The 21,870-nt window shown below is 39.6% G+C and overlaps 2 protein-coding genes across 2 annotated transcripts; both read right to left on the bottom strand.

Moving 5' to 3' along the window:
- LOC117057329 (vomeronasal type-2 receptor 26-like) lies at window positions 1–10,558 on the bottom strand. The gene is made up of 5 exons (XM_033168168.1): window positions 10,479–10,558; window positions 8,599–8,890; window positions 3,767–3,976; window positions 3,133–3,178; window positions 1–902 (listed from the first exon to the last, which is right to left on the bottom strand). The coding sequence occupies exons 1-5, from the start codon at window positions 10,556–10,558 to the stop codon at window positions 1–3; spliced, it is 1,530 nt and encodes a 509-aa protein (XP_033024059.1).
- Window positions 10,559–14,214: 3,656 nt separating this feature from the next.
- On the bottom strand, window positions 14,215–21,361 carry LOC117057328 (vomeronasal type-2 receptor 26-like). The gene is made up of 5 exons (XM_033168167.1): window positions 21,282–21,361; window positions 19,388–19,679; window positions 16,312–16,539; window positions 15,707–15,833; window positions 14,215–15,116 (listed from the first exon to the last, which is right to left on the bottom strand). Exons 1-5 carry the CDS (start codon window positions 21,359–21,361, stop codon window positions 14,215–14,217), a joined length of 1,629 nt encoding a protein of 542 aa, XP_033024058.1.
- Window positions 21,362–21,870: the final 509 nt, after the last annotated feature.

Raw genomic sequence — 21,870 nt, 5'->3', positions numbered from 1 at the left:
TTAGACCTTTCTTTGTGTTAGCTGCTCTCTGTTGTTCAGGTCAGGCCTCACCAGAATAATGTAGCATTTAGGGGAAAAAATGCAAGCCAGTAACCCAGCACCAGAAGCAAAGATGGAGAAGATCTCCACAGCCACCATATATTTACCTCTGGTGCTCAGGTAGGTTGGAATGAAGGATAGCCAAACACTGCAGAAGACCAGCATGCTGAAGGTGATGAACTTGGCTTCATTGAAAGTATCAGGCAACTTCCTGGCTAGGAAGGCGACTGTGAGGCTGACAGTGGCCAGGAAGCTCATGTAGCCCAAAACACAATAGAACATGAGGACTGACCCTTCATTACAAAGAAATATGATTTCTCCTGTCATTGAGTGCATGTCCACATCAGGGAATGGGGGAGAGGTTGCCAGCCAGAGGACACAGATCCCTACTTGAATAATGGAGCAGGAAAAGACAATGGAATAAGCCAGTTCTTTGCCTACCCATTTCCTCATATTGGTTCCTGGTTTGGTAGCCATGAATGCCAAAACCACCAGTATGGTTTTGGCTAAGATGCTGGAGAGGGCCACAGAAAAGACAATGCCAAAAGCTTTTTGTCGGAGAAGGCAAGTCATCTTATTAGGTTTTCCAATGAACAACAAAGAAGAGAGGAAACACAAGAGGAGGGAGATGAGGAGACCATAGGTGAGGCTTCTGTTGTTGGCTTTGACTATGGCTGTATTGCGATGCTTAATGAAGATGCCGAGCACCAGAATTGTAATCAGGGAGAATAAAAGTGCAGAGAAAGTTGAAACAATGGCCAAGGTTTCATCAAAGGCTAGGAAGTTTTGAATCTTAGGAATGCATAGAGCCTGGATGCTGTTTGGATATTGATCTGTTGGGCAACTGATACATGTTTCCATGTCTGAAAACAAATAAACAATGTGTAACAATTTCAAGCATTCAATACTATTCCTAAGAATTTCCTCATTGAAATTCTAGGATAGTGTTTTCCTACTCAAAATGTTTAAGAACTTCTGGCCCAAATGCTTTTGCCCTAGATCATTGATGGCAACCTTTCAGAGACCGTTTGCCCAAACTGCAACCCCAAACCCACTTATCGCAAAGTGCCAACATGGCAATGTAACCTGTATATCTCATTTTGTGTGTGTTTTTCACATTTCTTCTTTATGACTGCTGTTGTAATAAATAATCATTCATAAAAGTTATTGCATTATATTCTTCATTAAATTATTTTTCAATTGATATATATTTTATGGTATAGCTCAGTGCTTTTTTAATTTAAAAATGTTTAGGGGTACTCTTATTTTGACTCAAGAAAATCACCATCGGGAAAAATAAATACAGTTCAAATCGTGGAAAATAAGTACGGTGAATTTCTTCTCCCATTAAATTCACAAAATGTTTAGGGGTCTGTGTCCCCCTGTGTCCCCCCAGAAAAAAAGCACCAGTATTACTCCAAAAATAGTGGTGTTACGAACCATCAAACCTCGGAAATACATTTTTTACAGAAGTTTCCATCATTTTGGCCACTACACTAGTGTACACTGGAGGGCTGTACTAAAAGCCACCCTCTCCCAATTTTTAAATTTAGGATAATAATGATTGTGTCACACACACACACACACACACACACACACACACACACACACACATTCCCCTAAAGAAAGAAGGCTTGAGCTTCATCACAAGCCCTGTCTTAGCATCAGATGTCAAGGAAATAAACAGCTCTCTGACTTTCAGAAGACATGTGAAGGCGGCCCTGTTCAGGGAAGTTTTTAATGTTTGAAGTTTTTTTTCCTGTTTTTAATGTCTTGTTGGAGGCTACCCAGAGTGCCTGAGGAAACCCAGCCAGATTGGCGGGTTAATAATAATAATAATAATAATAATAATAATAATAACAATAATAATAGGAATAATTTATTATTGACCAAGTACATTTTCCAACATACTTGGAATTTGTTTCGGCTACATTGCAATGTAAACATACAGACACTGTTCCTCACAATACAAAGAAGCAAAGAAACCTCACCCATAATTTACCCCCCCCTTCAGCTATACTACTATGAATTTAACAATTTAATGGCACAAGGGGAAAAAACTATTATTGTGCCTGGCCGATTTTGTATATGAATTCCTGTAGTGACGTACAGATGGAAGTAAATCAAGCAGATGATGATCGGGATGTAAAGGATCTGCTACAATTCTCTCTGCTCTCTTCCTAACTCGGGTAGCATAAATTGTCTCTATTGAATGCAAGCTAACAGCAATTACCCTTTCTGCAATTCTTACAGCTCGTTGGAGCCTTTTCTTGTCTCTCTTGGAGGCTGTACTGTACCAAGCTGTTATAGAATCACAGAGAACAGTTTCAATGATGCCTCTGTAGAATTGGATCAACACTTCCTGGGACAAATTAAATTTCCTTAGTTGACGCAGGAAATACAGCCTCTGGTGGACCTTTTTAATAATACTATTGATGTTGCTTGACCAATTTAAGTTATAAGAAATTATAGAGCCCAGGAACTTAAAGGACTCTACTACTACAACCATGTTACCAAGAATGGAAAGTGGTGGCAGAACGGAAGAGTAATATTTTGGCACTTCTTCAGCTGCCGTTTCATCACAGCCTCCATGGAATGGATTTCTTTGTGGGCTTCCGCGGGAAAGCCCAGCGAACATGGAAACCTAGCAGGTTGCTATCTTTATATGTTTACTGACTGACTTGGGAGTTAAGTCCTGTTGAACTCAAGGCGGCTTACTCCCAAGTAGGAACAGACTGGAGAGAAGCCATGGAGCATCAAAAGTCAGTGTCACACGGCTCTAAATGCGCCCAAGAGCAGAGCAGGAAGGTGGGTTGGGCACAACCAGACTTTATGCTGGGGAGGCGGAGCCAGTCCAGATGGAGCCGTCAGGTTTGGTTGCAGTGCTGCAGGCTTTCGGCGGATTACCTCCCATATTAAAGCATTTTTAATATGTTTAAAGGATAGAATTATATTGATATAAACTATACACAATAACAACACATCTATTTAAGTGAAGCCTTCCCTTCTCCATCAGTTTAATGACAACAAGGTTGCCAAAGACTTCAGAGCTTATTAAAATAAATGGGTTTATCCAAAGATGACATCTCCCACCTTTCTCATTTGAAACCATTCCTTCTGGACATGGATCACAATCATAGCAGCAAAACTTCTTTCCCTCCTTCTTTTTCTTCCCGTAACCAGGACGGCAGTTGTCATTGCATATAGAAAGAGGTGGCACCTATCCAAAGATATAGGAAGAGTTTAATAGGAATAAGAGTTTAATGGGAGTTTAATAGGAAGACAAGGTTGAGGTGAATTATTTCAGTTACTTCTTGTAGGGTCATTTGAGAAACTAGGACTAGGAAACCACTCCATGGCTTTGGGGTTGCAGTGTCCCAATATGGTCCATTCTGTTTCCTGTGCTATTTATTATCTCTATGAAACTGTTAGGAATAATATCCTAGGATCTGGCTCATGGTGTCATCTGAATGCTGATGATGTGAAGTTCTACCTTTCCATTCCATTGGAATCAGAGGAGGTTGTGAAGGTGTTGGCCAGGTGTCTGAAGACAGTGTTGAATGGGATGGGGGACTGAATCCTTATAGAAGAGAAATGCTTTGGGTGGGTGGTTCCTATGTTTGACCTCTGCAGCAAGAGCTTCTTAAGTGTGGGATACTCCTTGATTCTATCTCATCACTGTAGTCTTAATTATGGGATTTCAGGGCCTGTGCAGTTATTTGTGTACCTCAGTGAAGACTCTGTGCCATTTGATTCTGTCCTCATTAATGGTGAACTCTTTGCCGGGAGGGGCCTGATGATCCCACCTTCCCACTTTGACTCTGATGTACGATCTATTTGGGAATGTGACCAAGTTTGTAATATCCAAGTCAGCTGCCAACTCTCCGTATTCATTGAATTCAATTTCATCTCCAGCACTGTTGTTGAATGAGATTCTCTGCAGGAATGAGTGGAGCTAGGTGGAAAGAGAATCAAAAGGTCAGTCCCTTTCCTCTAAGAGTTAAACATTTCAGTTTACAATGGAGAGCATCCTTGTTTCTATTCCCCATACGGGAAGACTAGGAAAACATGAATCAGTGTAAATTCAACAGTTGACGGACTTCCATAAAAAAATGTGAATAGTTAAGTACAGGGGTGGCCAACTCCCAAAAGACTGCGATCTACTCACAGAGTTAAAAACTGGCAGTGATCTACCCCCTTTTTGGGGTATTCGGGTCAAAGATGTTGAGTTCTTCCAGGGAGGAGGTAAAATGTTCAGCTTTTTTTAGGGTAGCCCCAGTTGTTCAGCTTCTTTGGGGGGGCAATGATCTACCAGTGATTCACCACAGACAGCCAGTGATCTACCGGTAGATCACAATCTACCTGTTGGACATGCCTGGTTAAGAATATAGTCCTGCTTGCTTGGGACCTGCCATTGTCAAGATCCAAGAAAGGGAAGGAATTTGCGAAGTCAAGTAAGAGCTCATGTTCTCATGTTCATGTTCTAAGCATAGGAAAGTAACATGAGAACACCTGGCAGGAGCTTTCATTAGTTTCTGCTGTCAAGATGTATGAGAAGGAGAATGGTGTGACTGTGGCCTCACTGACTGCAAAGCTGCAGAATTGTGCCCTGTGCAATAGGCAAAGCATTCCTCTGGCTATTTCTCAAACCCTTTGGTCCTTGTAGCATGTGAAGCATCATTCAGTGAGGGAGAAGAGGAGGAGAAGGAAGAGGAAGAGCCACATTTGTCCCTCGCCAGTAAGTACAGCAATTTTTTTAAAAAAATTAAAATTTGTTTTCTAGAGGTTATTCTGGCTCTAAATGATTTTGCTTCATTGTGAAACTGCCCCCTGTAAAATGTGATTTATCTGTAAGTTTGTTGATTAGGAAAGTCTGTGCCATCTAAAATCTGTTTACTATCATTATAGGAAATATTCTAATTCTCACGTTTTATACAATAAAACGACTTAAGGTTGCTTTCTAATTTCTCAAGTCCTTTTCTTTTATTTCTTTACTGATAATTAAATGCTTACTCACATACTGGATCAATACAGCGAATGCTTTGTAAGAGAGAACGTTACCTGCCAAGGTTCTACATATTGAGGAGAAAGTTTTCCCCCAGCATCTCTTCTCTTGCGGATCGCTCCAGCAAAATGAATGTTATTTAAGGCATGTGCCAAAGCATAGACAGCATTATAGATACTGTAGCTTGGCCCAGTCATGCTCATTTCAAAAAATGGTGCAGGGAGGCTCTCCAGCATTTCCTCTCCAGTACACATGTGATAGTTGAATTTTGAGGAAGTGGAATTTGAAAGTGAACAACTGAATGCATCTTGCCAGAAATCTTGGATAAAACCATCTTTGTCTGTCCAATGAGGATGTATTCTCTTCAGAAAGTCTTGAAAATTGTGAATTTCCTTGGAGTGAATTGCAAAGGAGAGAGCACCATGGAGAATTTGTATATTAAAATATAATTTTTTTTGAAGGCTATATAATATGAAATCAAATTGTGCTGTTGTAATCCACACTTTTCCTTCATATGACTTCTTTTGAGGAAATAATAGCTGAGAGAACTCCATTATGCGCAAAGCACTTAACAACCATATATTAAATCTACTTTCTCCATATACAAGAATTGCTCTGGCTTTGCTGGTTTTGAAAGTTGGAAACAAAATCCTTGAGTCATCCAGCATTTCTAGAAAGTTACCATTATAATGCAGATTGAGTTCAAATCTTTCTGTGAATTCTGAACAGATTCCATTCTTGAAAAACATGGGTTCAATTGTCTGTAAGAAATGTTCGCCAGCTTCATTAGCTGTAGTCATGAGCCCAACCCATTTCCATCTGAAATGCAGAAGTAACTGGATAATTCCCTGAAATTGAAGGTCTTCATTGGGGACCATGCGGTAAAAGGAAGGGAACTTGGTTCCATCATTTATGGCTCGTTCAAATGAACCATATGAAATCTGGAAAAATGAAAAGGCAAAACTTTCCAAGTGGAAACAAGAACTCATGTTATTCTAATTTCTTTTAATATAAATGCAGAACCTATATATCCCAAATGTACAAAGTTTGGGGACAGCACCATCCTCAGTTTGCATAGAAAAAGAAAGGTAATCTTGCTCAATGGTTTCTGTAGAAATTTATCGTTGTTATTATTATGGCATCATCACAGCTTCATACTTGTACACATTGATTGTCTCCAAGAATAGGGGAGCATTTATCTTGGCCCATGTTAATATACTGCTAGGTGGATGACTCAACAAAACTCCCAAGGTGAAGGCAGAGCAATAGAAATGGTTGAGGGGGGGAGGGGGTATGGGAGTAAGATTTGCTTGTTTTGATTACTATGTATTTTTTTTTCTCAATTTGTTTTATGGATTTGTATATTTTAATTTAAAATTTAAATAAAGTTTCTTAAAAAAAAAAAGAAATGGTTGATCATGCACTTTTGCTCTGTAGTGATTGCAGAGAGAAGTTGATTCTCTATCTACTATCTACTCTCTTGGGAAGATGTCTTAGGAAATCCTGAAGATCTCTGTTAGGTTGTATATGTTATTATTCTCTGAGCACAATCAACCACATCATATAAAATATCAGTAAAATACAGAAATGCTATACCAAACAGTTCCAAGAAAGATGAAATGCAACAATGCAGCAGAACAGCCCAATACTGGCACCGATATATAACTCTGCAGAAGGCCAAATACCAAAACAGTAACAAGAAAACAGTGTGTTTAATTATCCGCTGAAAATTAATCTTGCTGAATAACACGATACTTCCCCAGGAATGGAATATCTAGATTTCTAAGAGGAGGAACTTTATTAGTTAATGTGTTATGAATTATTTATGCATGTGAGTTTTTTTGAATAATTGTTTTTATTACAGATTTTCCTCACTTACAAAAGCACATGCATTGCCTCTTTCTTCATGTTGTGTTTTCTACATATCAGTTACATTTGTTGTGAGACATTGGTGTTATATGCTATATAGGGTTGGGAAGAAAATAGGCGGGGACAGGAGGGAGGGGGTGGGGTGGTCAACCTTATGTGCTTTTACTTAGTGTATGCCTGGGGTCTCTGTTTCACCATCACTTGGGTAGCTTTTCTTTCTATTCACTTGTAATGTTTTTGTGGTGGTGAGAGATGTTAGGTTTGCCTAGGGTGCGGTTGATTGTCTGGTTGGCTGAAGTGATATTTGTTTGCATGTGTGTGAGCATGGCTTGTTGGTTTAAGTTAGTCATATTGAATCGTATAATGTCAGCGTGTTTGTGTTGTTGTTTTGTTGGGCTGTGTATGTGATCAAGGGGACATACCAGAGTGGAGGAGTCCTCTTCTATTTCTCCCCTTGTCAGTTTCAGTCTATTGGCTAGGTTTCTAGCAAGGCTGTTTCCCATACTACTTGGTACCAATGTTCCATGACAAGTCCTGACAATGTCTGGCTAGGATGTTTCTGGCTGCTGAGAGTAGGTGGGTTACAAGCTCTTTATAGTGTGAGAGGACGTTGTTATCTTGGAAGATGTTCAGTAGGGTCAGTTCTGGGGTGACTTCTAGTACCTGTTTAGATATTTTGCTGATATCTTGTATGACTGTTGTCCAGAAGAGTTGTGTTTGGGGGCATTCCCACCACATGTGGATGTATGGGCCTGTGGAAGTGCAGCCTCTCAAGCATTTTGCTGAGGTTCCTGGGCATATCAGTGCCAGTTAGGTACCATATGTAAATGAGTTTTAGATTGAGTTCTTTTATTTTTGCTGATATGGATTTAAAGGGAAATTTAGACCACATTGTAGTCCATTGCGCAGGGTTAATTTTGAAGCCTATGTTATCCTCCTCTTTTTTTATCATGTCGAAGGGGTTTTGTGGGACTTTGGAGCAGTGTTCATTTATGCATTTGTAAACCTTAGGAACGCATGTGGCGCTGTGATCTAAACCACAGAGCCTAGGGCTTGCCGATCAGAAGGTTGGAAGTTAGAATCCCCGCAACAGGGTGAGCTCCCGTTGTTTGGTCCCAGCTCCTGCCCACCTAGCAGTTCAAAAGCACGTCAAAGTGCAAGTAGATAAATAGGTACCACTCCAGCAGGAAGGTAAGTTACGTTTTTGTGCTCTGCTCTGGATCTCCAGAAGTGGTTTAGTCACGCTAGCCACATGACCTGGAACCTGTCTGGGGACAAATGCCGGCTCCCTCGGCCTATAGAGTGAGATAAGCGAGCAATCCCAGAGTCGTCTGTGACTGGACCTAATGGTCAGGGGTACCTTTACCTTTAAGCCAGTGACAACATCATAAATTTAGATTGGCAGCTCTCAGACATCCAGTGCAGTGATTTCAGGATTGATCTAGATGCCACATTTATGAACCTTGCACCTTTCCAGCAGTCTTCTATTTCATCTATCAAACACAAATTGCCCCTCCCATACTGCACACATTGTTGGATATACATATTATGCCCACACCCCAAATATTACAGCCCCTTTCCATTTTACCACAGCATATTTATCAATGTATAGGTTTCAACTGCAAGAAAAGAATAATAATGAATTAAGGCATGGAATCTCTTCCCCCCCAAAATCCATATTCTACCTGTGGAATCTTGAAAAGACCTAAGATGTTTGCCATGCACCAGGAGGTATCAGAGCTAAGTCCCCCAATGACTCCTATTACATTTTTCTGGATGCCACACCTGTAGTTGGGAACAAAGTGATGTGATTTAAAGATCAGGTCCAGGGTGTTTCGGTAGGTCATCTTTGAATTATAATAGCCATCATAGATATGGAACCCAAGAGACATATTGGGCAACATCCTGGGATTCTCGTTGATCTCATCAACAGCAAACACCATAGCAAGGATGTTCTGGTAGAACTTTGTCACCACCCTACAAATGAATTGAGTTACTATTTCATGGTGAAATTAAACAGTGCACATCATCTAGATAGGAGAGATTCACCTGCCTACCTATAAAGAGAGCATGCAGCCTCTCCCTTTTATAATACTCATTTTTTTAAATGACAAAGTGTTTTCTACAGCTGCTCCACACTTCGTTGACATCTTTATCAAACCATCTACTAGGATCACAACATCTCATTGATAATTTCTTACAACCAGTTGAGACCCCATGAGCATTCAGTGAACTGCACTCCCCATTTTCCTGCCCATGCATCCAGTTTGGAGAGATCATTTTATTGCTCTTTGACCCACATTTGTTGTTACCACCCTGAACATTTTCATATCATCAGCAAAGTTAAATACCTCACTGCTTGGCTATATGTTTTTCTTATGTTTTCATGCCATCCTTTTCTCTTTCTCCTACTCTCTCTTTTCTCTCTCTTTACAGAATTGAATAATATAAAAAAGCCTAATGTTCATTGACAGAATGTACATAGCCCATTTCCCTGGAGATTTATAATAAAATCTCATTTTAAAAATGAGTTTCTTTTTTTGGAATCTAGAAATCGTGTAACTGAATGCTTTCTTATATAGAGGAAATTATAGAGGATAATACCAAATTAATAAAGAAAATGTATAATATTTTATTAGAATGGGAAACCAAAGATGAAGAAGTCAAATCAGTAATGATTAAATGGGCACAAGATTTAAGACATATTATGCAGTTCGAAGGCTGGGAAAAACTATGGAAAGTGAATTACTATGAAACTATGAAAATGAAATATAGATGGTATATTACACTGGCAAAAATGGCAAAAATGTACAGAACAGGATCAAAAAACTGTTGGAAATGTAAAGGAATGGAAGGCACATTTTATCATATGTGGTGAGAATGCAAAATTGTTAAAAACTTTTGGGAAATGATATATAATGAATTGAGAAAATGTTTAAAATGACTTTTGTATATATAAAAAATAACCAGAAGCCTTTTCCCTAGGCATTTCAGGTCAAGAACTGCTGAAAGAAAAATGGAAAATATTCATGTATGCTACAACAGCGGCAAGAATCTTATTAGCCCAAGGTTGGAAGACTGAAGAAGTGCCAACGAAAGACCAATGGCAAGAAAAACTGATGAACTATGCAGAATTAGCAGTTAACAGATAAATGGCATGAAAAGGACAATAGCGACTTTAAAAATGAATATTTTACCACCTATTTACCAAAACAACATAAAGAAATGGACTCATTGGCAGGTTTTGAATAAACACCCCAAATTTTATTTAATTAAAACATGGAGGAAGATAGTGTAATAACATTTAAAGTACATTAATATGAAGAAGATAACAATTTTTGTAACAAACCAGAAAGGGAAGATGAGGGAAGTCACGTTGTGTGTGTGTGTGTGTGTGTGAAAAAAGGAAAATTGGATAATTGCTATTTGTAATTTGTTATAAAAGAGGAAATTCATATATATATAATTAAGTTCTAAGGCATCCCTCCCAATCAATCAACGTTCTTTTCAGTCTAATATAAGCTTTAAAGAATAAATTAAATAATATGAAGAACCAGTTACTTACAATGGGTTGTTAATGAAGTCCTGGGAAGGGTGTTTCTTGAAGGATAAGTTAGGGAATACGTAATAAATATGAGATGCCATTGCGCCAATGACCAGGTCACCTGGCTCATGCCACTCGTGTGGAACATGAACAGGATTAATAGTTGTGCATTTAACACTTTGTACTTGGGACACCATATTGGGGAGCAGCAGAAGCAGCAGGAGCAACATCCTGATGGCAAATACTCTTGTGTGCACGGACTCCCCTGCTTCTCTCTACAGTATTATTACTCTCCTCCACCTGATCTGAACAAGACAAACTGCGTGGCAGCTGACTCTGTCAATTTGGCACTGTAAGGGAGACGTTTCCACCTTATTGTTAACTTAAACACTGTCACAACGGAATGCCTTGGATGCCAAATAAGATGCAGTGATTTGATATGAAAGATGGAAACTGATAACTGATAAGTAACAGGTCCCTGCCTCTCTCTCCTCCCTTACCATAGCAGCCTATGAAGCAATGGGGAGCTTATAATCATTTCAGACTTGCTTGTTGATCCTTTTCCCACTCTGACTTCTGGAGCCTTGGCCAGGTGAATTGATTAGTGTAATTTTAATAATTACAGGGGAGAATATCAATTGTCCAGTGCTTTTGGAGTCAATGGCGTATAAGCAGTAGGCAGTGCTTTTTTCTGGTGGTACTCAAGGGTATGTAGTACCGGCACCTGTTTTCCTGGGTGAAAAGCACTGGTTAAAAATGTGGTAATTAGTGTAACAACTTAGCGTAACAACAGAGTACCAGCACTGTTTTTCTAGAAGAAAAGCACTGGCAGAAGGGCAGCTGCCAGTGTAATCATTTTTGTTACACTATAGAATCTTAGATAATCTATAGAATCTTAGATGAACCTACAGTCCACTCCCTATGAACCCCCTCTTATTGCAACATTAATCTTGTCCCTTGGTTAGGAAATAGCAAGGTTACACAAGCAACGCCAAAGTAAACATATTTGTGACATTACAGAATCATAGATTAGGAATGACCTAGAAGGTCATCCTTTTCTCTTCCTGGCAATGCAGGATATCCACAAATCTCTGTTATTTTTTGAAACCACTGATAAGCAGAAATCAATATTCTTCCTAAAATTTCTCTATCATTTTTTTTTTAATAGAGTTGAGCCAACCATTTCTGAATGTCAGAAGTACATTGTCGGAGCTCTGTGAAGGAAAATGGGGAAGATACCATTAGCAGTTTGGGAGAAAAGCTGATAACCAACTACAGTGAGAAATAACCCTTGAGCGTTTATGCCAACAATTGGCAGATAGAGATGTGGATGTACCTATTTGTTTTTATTTTATTTTTCCTCCTTTTTGTCTTTTCAACCTTGTTTTGTATGTTATTCCCCACCCCACCCCTCCCCCACCCTCTCTTGTTTTCTTTCTGCTTCTTTATCATTCAGATTTGGAAATGTTTATAGAAAGCGTAGGAGGTGGAGAAGGAAGTCCTTTATCTCACATTAAGGACAAGAAGCAGACAGTTGGAGCCCGAGGGTCCATGCAGGACAGGCATGGTAGATAGGGTCTCCCAGGGGGAGATACTGGGAGAAGAAGTAGGGTCTCAGGGGAGTGATGGAAAGCTCCAATTCTCTCTGTGTAAATAAATAACTGCATATATATATGATAAAAATATGATAAAGTGCCTCCCGTCTCTCTCCTTTTTTGCATTTTACTTTATATTAGCCTTCTTCTATAGAGTAGCTTGATTGTTATTGTTGTTGAAAAGTTTCAATTAAAATTGTTTTTGTGTGTGTGTGTGTGTGTGTGTGTGTGTGTGAACTTCCAGGTTGGTAAAGCCAAGTGTATGCACTTGTTTGAGTGGTAGTGCACTAAGGCATATGGTAAATAACAACAGTTTGAACAAGTAAACCTAAAACCGAATGAAAGTAGCAAAACACTTCCTGCTAAAAAGCATCTAGATGTGTTCACTACTGAGGACAAAGCTTTAAGATGAAGCAATTTCAGATCGAAATACACCAAGGTCAGCAAGAACTTCCAGCCCTCACAAACTTCATCTTCTTCTGTTCTTGGAGCCTCCTATTCTTATTTCATTTTGTTCTTCATCAGCTTTCCAGGACAAACACAATCTCTCTGAAAAACCCTGGCTGACAGCTTTACTTGCATACATTGTTTCAATCCACTTCTTAGCCAATCAAAAGAACAGCAGAACTCTGTTTAGATTCTCATTACCCAAAATCTTAAATTTATTTTGCTGCAATTTTGTCCTTCCAGTGCATCTTGGGGTGCAGGTGCTTAAAAGAGTTTCAAGGGAAATGTGGTCATTATTCCAAAAGCAAAATCTATGAGATAGGATGCCATGCCAGAAAATTTCCATGAGCAGACAAGGGAAGGAGCATAGCTTAGTAACATATTCTTTTTATTGAATGAACCCAGTTCACACTGTCAGCAGCCACTTAGTAGACGGCTTTTCGTTGTCAGTCTTTGGAGTCTTTGGTTCTCTGTTACATGCAAAAGCATGTATCTCTATGGGCAGCTAGTGTGCAAGATGGGCTTCACAAAAGGACAGGGAGCTGGCCTGGAAATGGGGTGAAGGTGGAAACAAGGGTGAAAAGCAATCCAGGGCATCCCAAACAGTCAAGGCCACACTTGATGAAGCCAGGAATCTCTGGCAGGATGTCAGATCCATTGTGAAGCAGTTCAAGAGCTGGCTTAAGGTCCAATTAGTGTCAAAAGGTCTGATTAAACATATGGCTGGAAGCAGTGGAGTGGGAGAAAATGAAGTTGGACTTTCTTCAAACTCAGGTTTGGAGGGGTTCAATTCCGCAGGGTTCTCTTTTGCAAATAACATATCTGTGGGGAAGCTGCTTGTGGTTGAGCCCCCTGCAGGATCTCTGCCCCCTTCTAACAGCAGTGGAGTGAAGACAGGGGTGCTACAGGGTGGGGCATAAGCTAGGAAGGCGAATCAGGTAGTCTGTCTCCTACATTATCATGGGAAGACACACCCAGAGCGCATTAGGTCTAGATTATTTCACATGTTTTCCAGCCTCATAACTGTGTTCTCTTGCCTGATACACCACTGCTTGACAACCTCAGAAAATTCTTAGGCAACTAACTTGAGCTGGAGTGATATATAGCTGCTCTAACTTGACCTGACTGATGGCCAGATCTTTCCAGATACAGTGGTACCTCAGGTTAAGAACTTAATTTGTTCTGGAGATCTGTTCTTAACCTGAAACTGTTCATAACCTGAGGTACCACTTTAATTAGTGGGGCCTCCTGCTGCTGCTGTGCCGCTGGAGCAACATTTTCCCGTCTCATCCTGAGGTAAAGTTCTTAACCTGAGGTACTACTTCTGGGTTAGTGGAGTCTTTAACCCGAAGTCTTTGTAACCTGAAGAGTCTGTAACCCGAGGTACCACTGTAGACTCAACTTAGCTCAGGACAGTGCCAAATCTGCTGCACTGTCCCACTAGATAGACAACTGGTCTGACTCAGAACTAGGCTGTTTGCAGTATTCCTGTGTTTCATTCTTCTCCTTTCTCTGCAGCTTCCTATGGTCTCCACAGGAAAGGCACAAAACCTCTTGAGAAGAAATGTGTGCCACCCATGGAGATACAGGAGAAGAGTAGGAAGGGAAAATAAATTTACTGGAAAAGTCTTGGTGGGGAAACGACAGGGAAAGTGATGCCTGCCAGAAAGTCCAGGTAACCTAAGAACCAAGGTAACCACAAATTTCGCTGTCCTTTAGACCTTTCTTTGTGTTAGCTGCTCTCTGTTGTTCAGGTCAGGCCTCACCACAATAATGTAGCATTTAGGGGCAAAAATGCAAGCCAGTAACCCAGCACCAGAAGAAAAGATGGAGAAGATCTCCACAGCCACCATGTATTTTCCTCTGGTGCTCAGGTAGGTTGGAATGAAGGAGAGCCAAACACTGCAGAAGACCAGCATGCTGAAGGTGATGAACTTGGCTTCGTTGAAAGTGTCAGGCAACTTCCTGGCTAGGAAGGCAACTGTGAGGCTGACAGTGGCCAGGAAGCCCATGTAGCCCAAAACACAATAGAACATGGGGACTGACCCTTCATTACAAAGAAATATGATTTCTCCTGTCATTGAGTGCATGTCCACATCAGGGTATGGGGGAGAGGTTGCCAGCCAGAGGACACAGATCCCTACTTGAACAACGGAGCAGGAAAGGACAATGGAATAAGCCAGTTCTTTGCCTACCCATTTCCTCATATTGGTTCCTGGTTTGGTAGCCATGAATGCCAAAACCACCAGTATGGTTTTGGCTAAGATGCTGGAGAGGGCCACGGCAAAGACAAGGCCAAAAGCGTTTTGTCGGAGAAGGCAAGTCACCTTATTAGGTTTTCCAATGAACAACAAAGAAGAGAGGAAACACAAGAGGAGGGAGATAAGGAGACTATAGGTGAGGCTTTGGTTGTTGGCTTTGACTATGGCTGTATTGCGATGCTTAATGAAGATGCCAAGCACTAGATTTGTGACCAGAGAGAATAAAAGTGCAGAGGAAGTTGAAACAATGGCCAAGGTTTCATCAAAGGCTAGGAAGTTTAGAATCTTAGGAATGCATAGATCCTGGATGCTGTTTGGATATTGATCTGCTGGGCAACTGACACAGGCTTCCATGTCTGTAAACAAATAAAGAGTGCACGACATTTTCAAGCATCCAATACTATTCTTAAGAATTTACTCACTGAAATTCTAGGATAGTGTTTTCTCTCTCAAAATGTTTAAGAACTTCTGGCCCCTACACTTTTGCCCTAGATGCATCAAAAACTAAACTTTTGTATCAAATCTGGAATTTTCTACATGGGTGAGATCTGTTTTTACTGGTCCCCTTCCCTTTCTTTTGTAATGACATGTAGTGCATAGCAAAATGAGAAATACATTACAGCTGAAATCTTTGGAGCCCAGAAAGGAAAGTTTAATGAGACTTTCACACTGTTGTCAAACAATCTAAGTCTTACACGAGAAAGCACCACTTCTATTCCACCCTAACTTTGTAGAAGTTGGAGGAAAAATATATTACCTCCCATTTTAAAACATTTTAAATATTTTTTATGGATAGAATTAAATTCATACTAACTATAAACAATTAGAACAACACATCTATTTAAGTTAAGCCTTCCCTCCTCCATCAGTTTAATGACAGCAAGTTTGCAAAAGAGTTTAGAGCTTATTAAAATAAATGGGTTTATCCAAAGATGACATCTCCCACCTTTCTCATTTGAGATCATTCCTTCTGGACATGGATCACAATCATAGCAGCAAAACTTCTTTCCCTCCTTTTTTTTCTTCCCGTAACCAGGACGGCAGTTGTCATTACATATAGAAAGAGGTGGCACCTATCCAAAGATATGGGAAGAGTTTAATAGGAAGACAAGGTTGGGGTGAATTATTTCTGTTACTTCTTGTAGGGTCATTTGAGAAACTAGGACTAGGAAACCACTCTATGTATTTGGGGTTGTAGTGTTCCAATATGGTCCATTCTGTTTCTTTGCTTATTTATTATCTCTATGAAACTGTTGGGAATAATATCCTAAGATCTGGCTCATGGTGTCATCTGAATGCTGATGATGTGAAGTTCTAACTTTCCATTCCATTGGAATCAGAGGAGGTAGTGAAGGTGTTGGCCAGGTGACTGAAGACAGTAATGGATGGGATGGGGGTTGAAACCTTACAGAAGAGAATTTTGGGGGGTGGGTGGTTCCTGTGTTTGACCTCTGCAACAAGAGCTCCTTAAGTCTGGGAGACTCCTTGATTCTATCTCCTCACTGGAGTCTTAATTATGGGATTTCAGGGCCTGTGCAGTTATTTGTGTACCTCAGTGAAGACTCTGTGCCATTTGATTCTGTCCTCATTAATGGTGAACTCTTTGCCAGGATGGGCCTTAGGATCCCACCTTCCCACTTTGACTCTGATGTACGATCTATTTGGGAATGTGACCAAGTTTGTTATATCCAAGCCAGCTGCCAACTCTCCGTATTCATTGAATTTAATTTCATCTCCAGCACTGTTGTTGAATGAGATTCTCTGCAGGAATGAGTGGAGCTAGGTGGAAGGAGAATCAAAAGGTCTGTATAGCATTCTATTAGTCTGATTATGATTGTTGAATAACTTTCCTAGATGGTATTAAATCCCTTTCCTCTAAGAGTTAAACACTTCAGTTTACAATGGAGAGCATCCTTGTTTCATTTCTCCATACAGGAAGACATTGAAAACATGAATCAGTGTAAATTCAACAGTTCACAGACTTCCATAAATAAATGTGAATAATTAAGTACAGGGGTGGCCAACTCCTAAGAGACTGCGATCTACTCACAGAGTTTAAGACTGGCAGAGATCAACCCCCTTTTGTGGGGGTTTGGGTCAAAGTTGTTGAGTTCTTCTAGGGAGGAGGTAAAATGTTCAGCTTTTTTTCGGATAGCCCCAGTTGTTCAGCTTCTTTGGGGGAGCCAATGATCTACCAGTGATCCACCACAGACAGCCAGTGATCTACCGGTAGATCACAATCTACCTGTTGGACATGCCTGGTTAAGAATATAGTCCTGCTTGCTTGGGACCTGCCATTGTCAAGATCCAAGAAAGGGAAGGAATTTGAGAAGTCAAGTAAGAGCTCATGTTCTCATGTTCATGTTTTAAGCATAGGAATGTAACATGAGAACACCTGGCAGGACTTTTCATTAGTTTCTGCTGTCAAGATGTATGAGAAGGAGAATGGTGTGACTGTGGCCTCACTGAGTGCAAAGCTGCACAATTGTGACCTGTGCAATAGGCAAAGCATTCCTCTGGCTATCTCTCAAACTATTTAAGCATCTGAAGCATCATTCAGTGAGAGAGAAGAGGAGAAGGAAGAGAAAGAACCACATTTGTCCCTTGCCAATAAGTACAGCAATTCTTAAGATTTTTTAAAAATGGTTTTCTAGAGGTTATTCTCGCTTTAAATGATTTTGCTATGTGCAACTGCCCTCTGTAAAATATGAGCTATCTGTAAGTTTGTTGCTTGTGAAAGTCTGTGCCATCTAAAATCTGTTTACTATCATTATAGGAAATATTCTAATTCTCACATTTTATACAATAAAATGACTTAAAGTTGCTTTCTAATTTCTCAAGTCCTTTTCTATTATTTCTTTACTGATAATTAAATGCTTACTCACATAATGGATCAATACAGCGGATGCTTTGTAAGAGAGAACGTTACCTGCCAAGCTTCTCCATATTGAGGAGAGAGTCTTCCCCCAGCATCTCTACGTTTGTGGATCGCTCCAGCCAAGTGCATGCTATTTAAGGCATGTGCCAAAGCATAGACAGCATTATAGATACTGTAGCTTGGCCCGGTCATGCTCATTTCAAAAAATGGTGCAGGGAGGCTTTCCAGCATTTCCTCTCCAGTACACATGTGATCGTTGAATGTTGAGGGAGTTGAATTTGAAAGTGAACAACTGAATGCATCTTCCCAGAAATCTTGGATAAAACCATCTGTGTCTGTCCAATGAGCATGTATTCTCTTCAGAAAGTCTTGAAACTTGTGAATTTCCTTGGAGTGAATTGCAAAGGAGAGAGCACCATGGAGCATTTGTATATTAACATTTATTTTGTTTTGAAGGCTATATAATATGAAATCAAGTTGTGCTGTTGTAATCCACACTTTTCCTTCATGTGACTTCTTTTGAGGAAATAATAGCTGAGAGAACTCCATTATGCTTAAAGCACTTGACAACCATATATTAAATCTACTTTCTCCATATACAAGAACTGCTCTGGCTTTGCTGGTTTTGAAAGTTGGTACCAAAATCCTTGAGTCATCCAGCATTTCTAGTAAGTTACCATTATAATGCAGATTGAGTTCAAATCTTTCTGTGAATGCTGAACAGATTCCATTCTTGAAAAACATGGGTTCAATTGTCTGTAAGAAATGTTCGCCAGCTTCATTAGCTGTAGTCATGAGCCCAACCCATTTCCATCTGAAATGCAGAAGTAACTGGATAATTCCCTGAAATTGAAGGTCTTCATTGGGGACCATGCGGTAAAAGGAAGGGAACTTGGTTCCATCATTTATGGCTCGTTCAAATGAACCATATGAAATCTGGAAAAATGAAAAGGCAAAACTTTCCAAGTGGAAACAAGAACTCATGTTATTCTAATTTCTTTTAATATAAATGCAGCACCTATATATCCCAGATGTACAAAGTTTGGGGACAGCACCATCCTCAGTTTGCATAGAAAAAGAAAGGCAATCTTGCTCAATGGTTTTTGTAGAAATTTATCGTTGTTATTATTATGGCATCATCACAGCTTCATACTTGTACACATTGATTGTCTCCAAGAATAGGGGAGCATTTATCTTGGCCCATGTTAATATACTGCTAGGAGGATGACTCAACAAAACTCCCAAGGTGAAGGCAGAGCAACAGAAATGGTTGATCATGCACTTTTGCTCTGTAGTGATTGCAGAGAGAAGTTGATTCTCTATCTACTATCTACTCTCTTGGGAAGATATCTTAGGGAATCCTGAAGATCTCTGTTAGGTTGTATATGTTACAACATCATAAATTGACAAGATCATAAAGTGAGATTGGCAGCTCTCAGACATCCAGTGTAGTGATTTCAGGATTGATCTAGATGCCTCATTTATGAACCTTCCACCTTTGCAGCAGTCTTCTATTTCATCTATCAAACACAAATTGCCCCTCCCATACTGTACACATTGTTGGATATGCATATTATGGATATGTATATCCATAATATTGGATATACATATTATGTCCACACCCCAAATATTGCAGCCCCTTTCCATTTTACCACAGCATATTTATCAATGAATAGATTTCAACTGCAAGAAAAGAAGAGGAATGAATTATGGCATGGAATCTCTTTCCCCCCAAAATCTATATTCTACCTGTGGAATCTTGAAAAGACCTAAGATGTTTGCCATGCACCAGGAGGTATCAGAGCTAAGTCCCCCAATGACTCCTATTACATTTTTCTGGATGCCACACCTGTAGTTCGGAACAAAGTGATGTGATTTAAAGATGAGGTCCAGGGTGGTTCGGTAGGTCATCTTTGAATCATAATAGCCATCATAGATGTGAAACCCAAGAGACATATTGGGCAACATCCTGGGATTCTCGTTGATCTCATCAACAGCAAACACCAAGGCCAGGATGTGTTGGTAGAACTTTGTCACTACCCTGCAAATAAAGTGAGTTACTATTTCATGGGGAAATTAAGCAGTGCACATAATCTGGATATGAGAGATTCACCTGCCTGCCTATAAAGAGAGCTTGCAGGCTCTCCCTTTTATAATACTCATTTTTTAAAATGACAAAGTGTTTTCTACAGCTGTTCCACACTTCGTTGACATCTTCGTCAAACAATATCTCATTGATAATTTCTTACAACCAGTTGAGACCCCATGAGCATTCAGTGAACTGCATTGCCCATTTTCCTGCCCATGCATCCAGTTTGGAGAGATCATTTTATTGCTCTTTGACCCACATTTGTTGTTACCACCCTGAACTTTTTCGTATCATCAGCAAAGTTAAATACCTCACTGCTTGGCTATATGATTTTCTTATGTTTCCATGCCATCCTTTTCTCTTTCTCCTACTCTCTCTTTTCTTTCTCTTTACAGAATTGAATAAAAAAAATGCCTAATGTTCATTGACAGAATGTACATAGCCCATGTGCCTGGATATTTATAATAAAATCTCATTTTAAAAATGAGTTTCTTTTTTTGGAATCTAGAAATTGCGTAACTGAATCCTTTCTTATATAGAGGAAATTATAGAGGATAATACCAAATTAATAAAGAAAATGTATAATATTTTATTAGAATGGGAAACCAAAGATGAAGAAGTCAAATCAGTAATGATTAAATGGGCAGAAGATTTAAGACATAATATGCAATTCAAAGACTGGGAAAAACTATGGAAAGTGAATTTAAAATTCACAGACTGCATACTGCTGAAAGAGAATTACATGAAAATGAAATATAGATGGTATATTACACTGGTAAAAATGGCAAAAATGTACAGAACAGGGTCAAAGAACTGTTGGAAATGTAAAGGAATGGAAGGCACATTTTATCATAGAATGCAAAATTGTTAAAAACTTTTGGGAAATGATATATAATGAATTGAGAAAATGTTTAAAATGACTTTTGTAAAACCAAAACCAAAACCAGAAGCCTTTTCCCTAGGCATTTCAGTTCAAGAACTGCTGAAAGAAAAATGGAAAATATTCATGTATGCTACAACAGCGGCAAGAATCTTATTAGCCCAAGGTTGGAAGACTGAAGAAGTACCAACGAAAGACCAATGGCAAGAAAAACTGATGAACTATGCAGAATTAGCAGTTAACAGATAAATGGCATGAAAATGACAATAGCGACTTTAAAAATGAATATTTTACCACCTATTTACCAAAACAACATAAAGAAATGGACTCATTGGCAGGTTTTGAATAAACACCCAAAATTTTATTTAATTAAAACATGGAGGAAGATACTGTAATAACATTTAAAGTACATTAATATGAAGATGATAACAATTTTTGTAACAAACCAGAAAGGGAAGATGAGGGAAGTCACGTCGTATGTGTGTGTGTGTGTGTGTGTGTGTGTGTGTGAAAAGGAAAATTGGATAATTGCTATTTGTAATTTGTTATAAAAGAGGAAATTCATATATATAAAATTAAGTTCTAAGGCATTCCTCCCAATCAATCAACGTTCTTTTCAGTCTAATATAAGCTTTAAAGAATAAATTAAATAATATGAAGAACCAGTTACTTACAATGGGTTGTTAATGAAGTCCTGGGAAGGGTGTTTCTTGAAGGATAAGTTAGGGAATACGTAATAAATATGAGATGCCATTGCGCCAATGACCAGGTCACCTGGCTCATGCCACTCGTGTGGAACATGCACAGGATTAATAGTTGTGCATTTAACACTTTGTACTTGGGACACCATATTGGGGAGCAGCAGAAGCAGCAGGAGGAACATCCTGATGGCAAATACTCTTGTGTGCACGGACTCCCCTGCTTCTCTCTACAGTATTATTACTCTCCTCCACCTGATCTGAACAAGACAAACTGCGTGGCAGCTGACTCTGTCAATTTGGCACTGTAAGGGAGACGTTTCCACCTTATTGTTAACTTAAACACTGTCACAACGGAATGCCTTGGATGCCAAATAAGATGCAGTGATTTGATATGAAAGATGGAAACTGATAACTGATAAGTAACAGGTCCCTGCCTCTCTCTCCTCCCTTACCATAGCAGCCTATGAAGCAATGGGGAGCTTATAATCATTTCAGACTTGCTTGTTGATCCTTTTCCCACTCTGACTTCTGGAGCCTTGGCCAGGTGAATTGATTAGTGTAA

This window comes from Lacerta agilis, chromosome 14, assembly GCF_009819535.1.
Source record: "Lacerta agilis isolate rLacAgi1 chromosome 14, rLacAgi1.pri, whole genome shotgun sequence".
Classification (NCBI taxonomy): Eukaryota; Metazoa; Chordata; class Lepidosauria; order Squamata; family Lacertidae; genus Lacerta; species Lacerta agilis.
The sequence above is the reverse complement of the archived record's forward strand: the minus strand, read 5'-3'. Positions and strand labels throughout refer to the sequence as shown.

Bases quoted from the DNA above. Each gene is read 5' to 3' on its own strand.
- LOC117057329 (XM_033168168.1), bottom strand. From the start codon at position 10,558: ATGGCATCTCATATTTATTACGTATTCCCTAACTTATCCTTCAAGAAA. The intron at 3,179-3,766 runs GTACACAAATAA...AAGTTTTGCTGC, and splicing joins GGCACAGAGTCTTCACTGAG to TATGATTGTGATCCATGTCC. The intron at 903-3,132 runs GTGGGAGATGTC...ATTTGTTTTCAG, and splicing joins AATGGTTTCAAATGAGAAAG to ACATGGAAACATGTATCAGT.
- LOC117057328 (XM_033168167.1), bottom strand. From the start codon at position 21,361: ATGGCATCTCATATTTATTACGTATTCCCTAACTTATCCTTCAAGAAA. The intron at 15,834-16,311 runs GTACACAAATAA...ATCTTTGGATAG, and splicing joins GGCACAGAGTCTTCACTGAG to GTGCCACCTCTTTCTATATG. The intron at 15,117-15,706 runs GTGGGAGATGTC...ATTTGTTTACAG, and splicing joins AATGATCTCAAATGAGAAAG to ACATGGAAGCCTGTGTCAGT.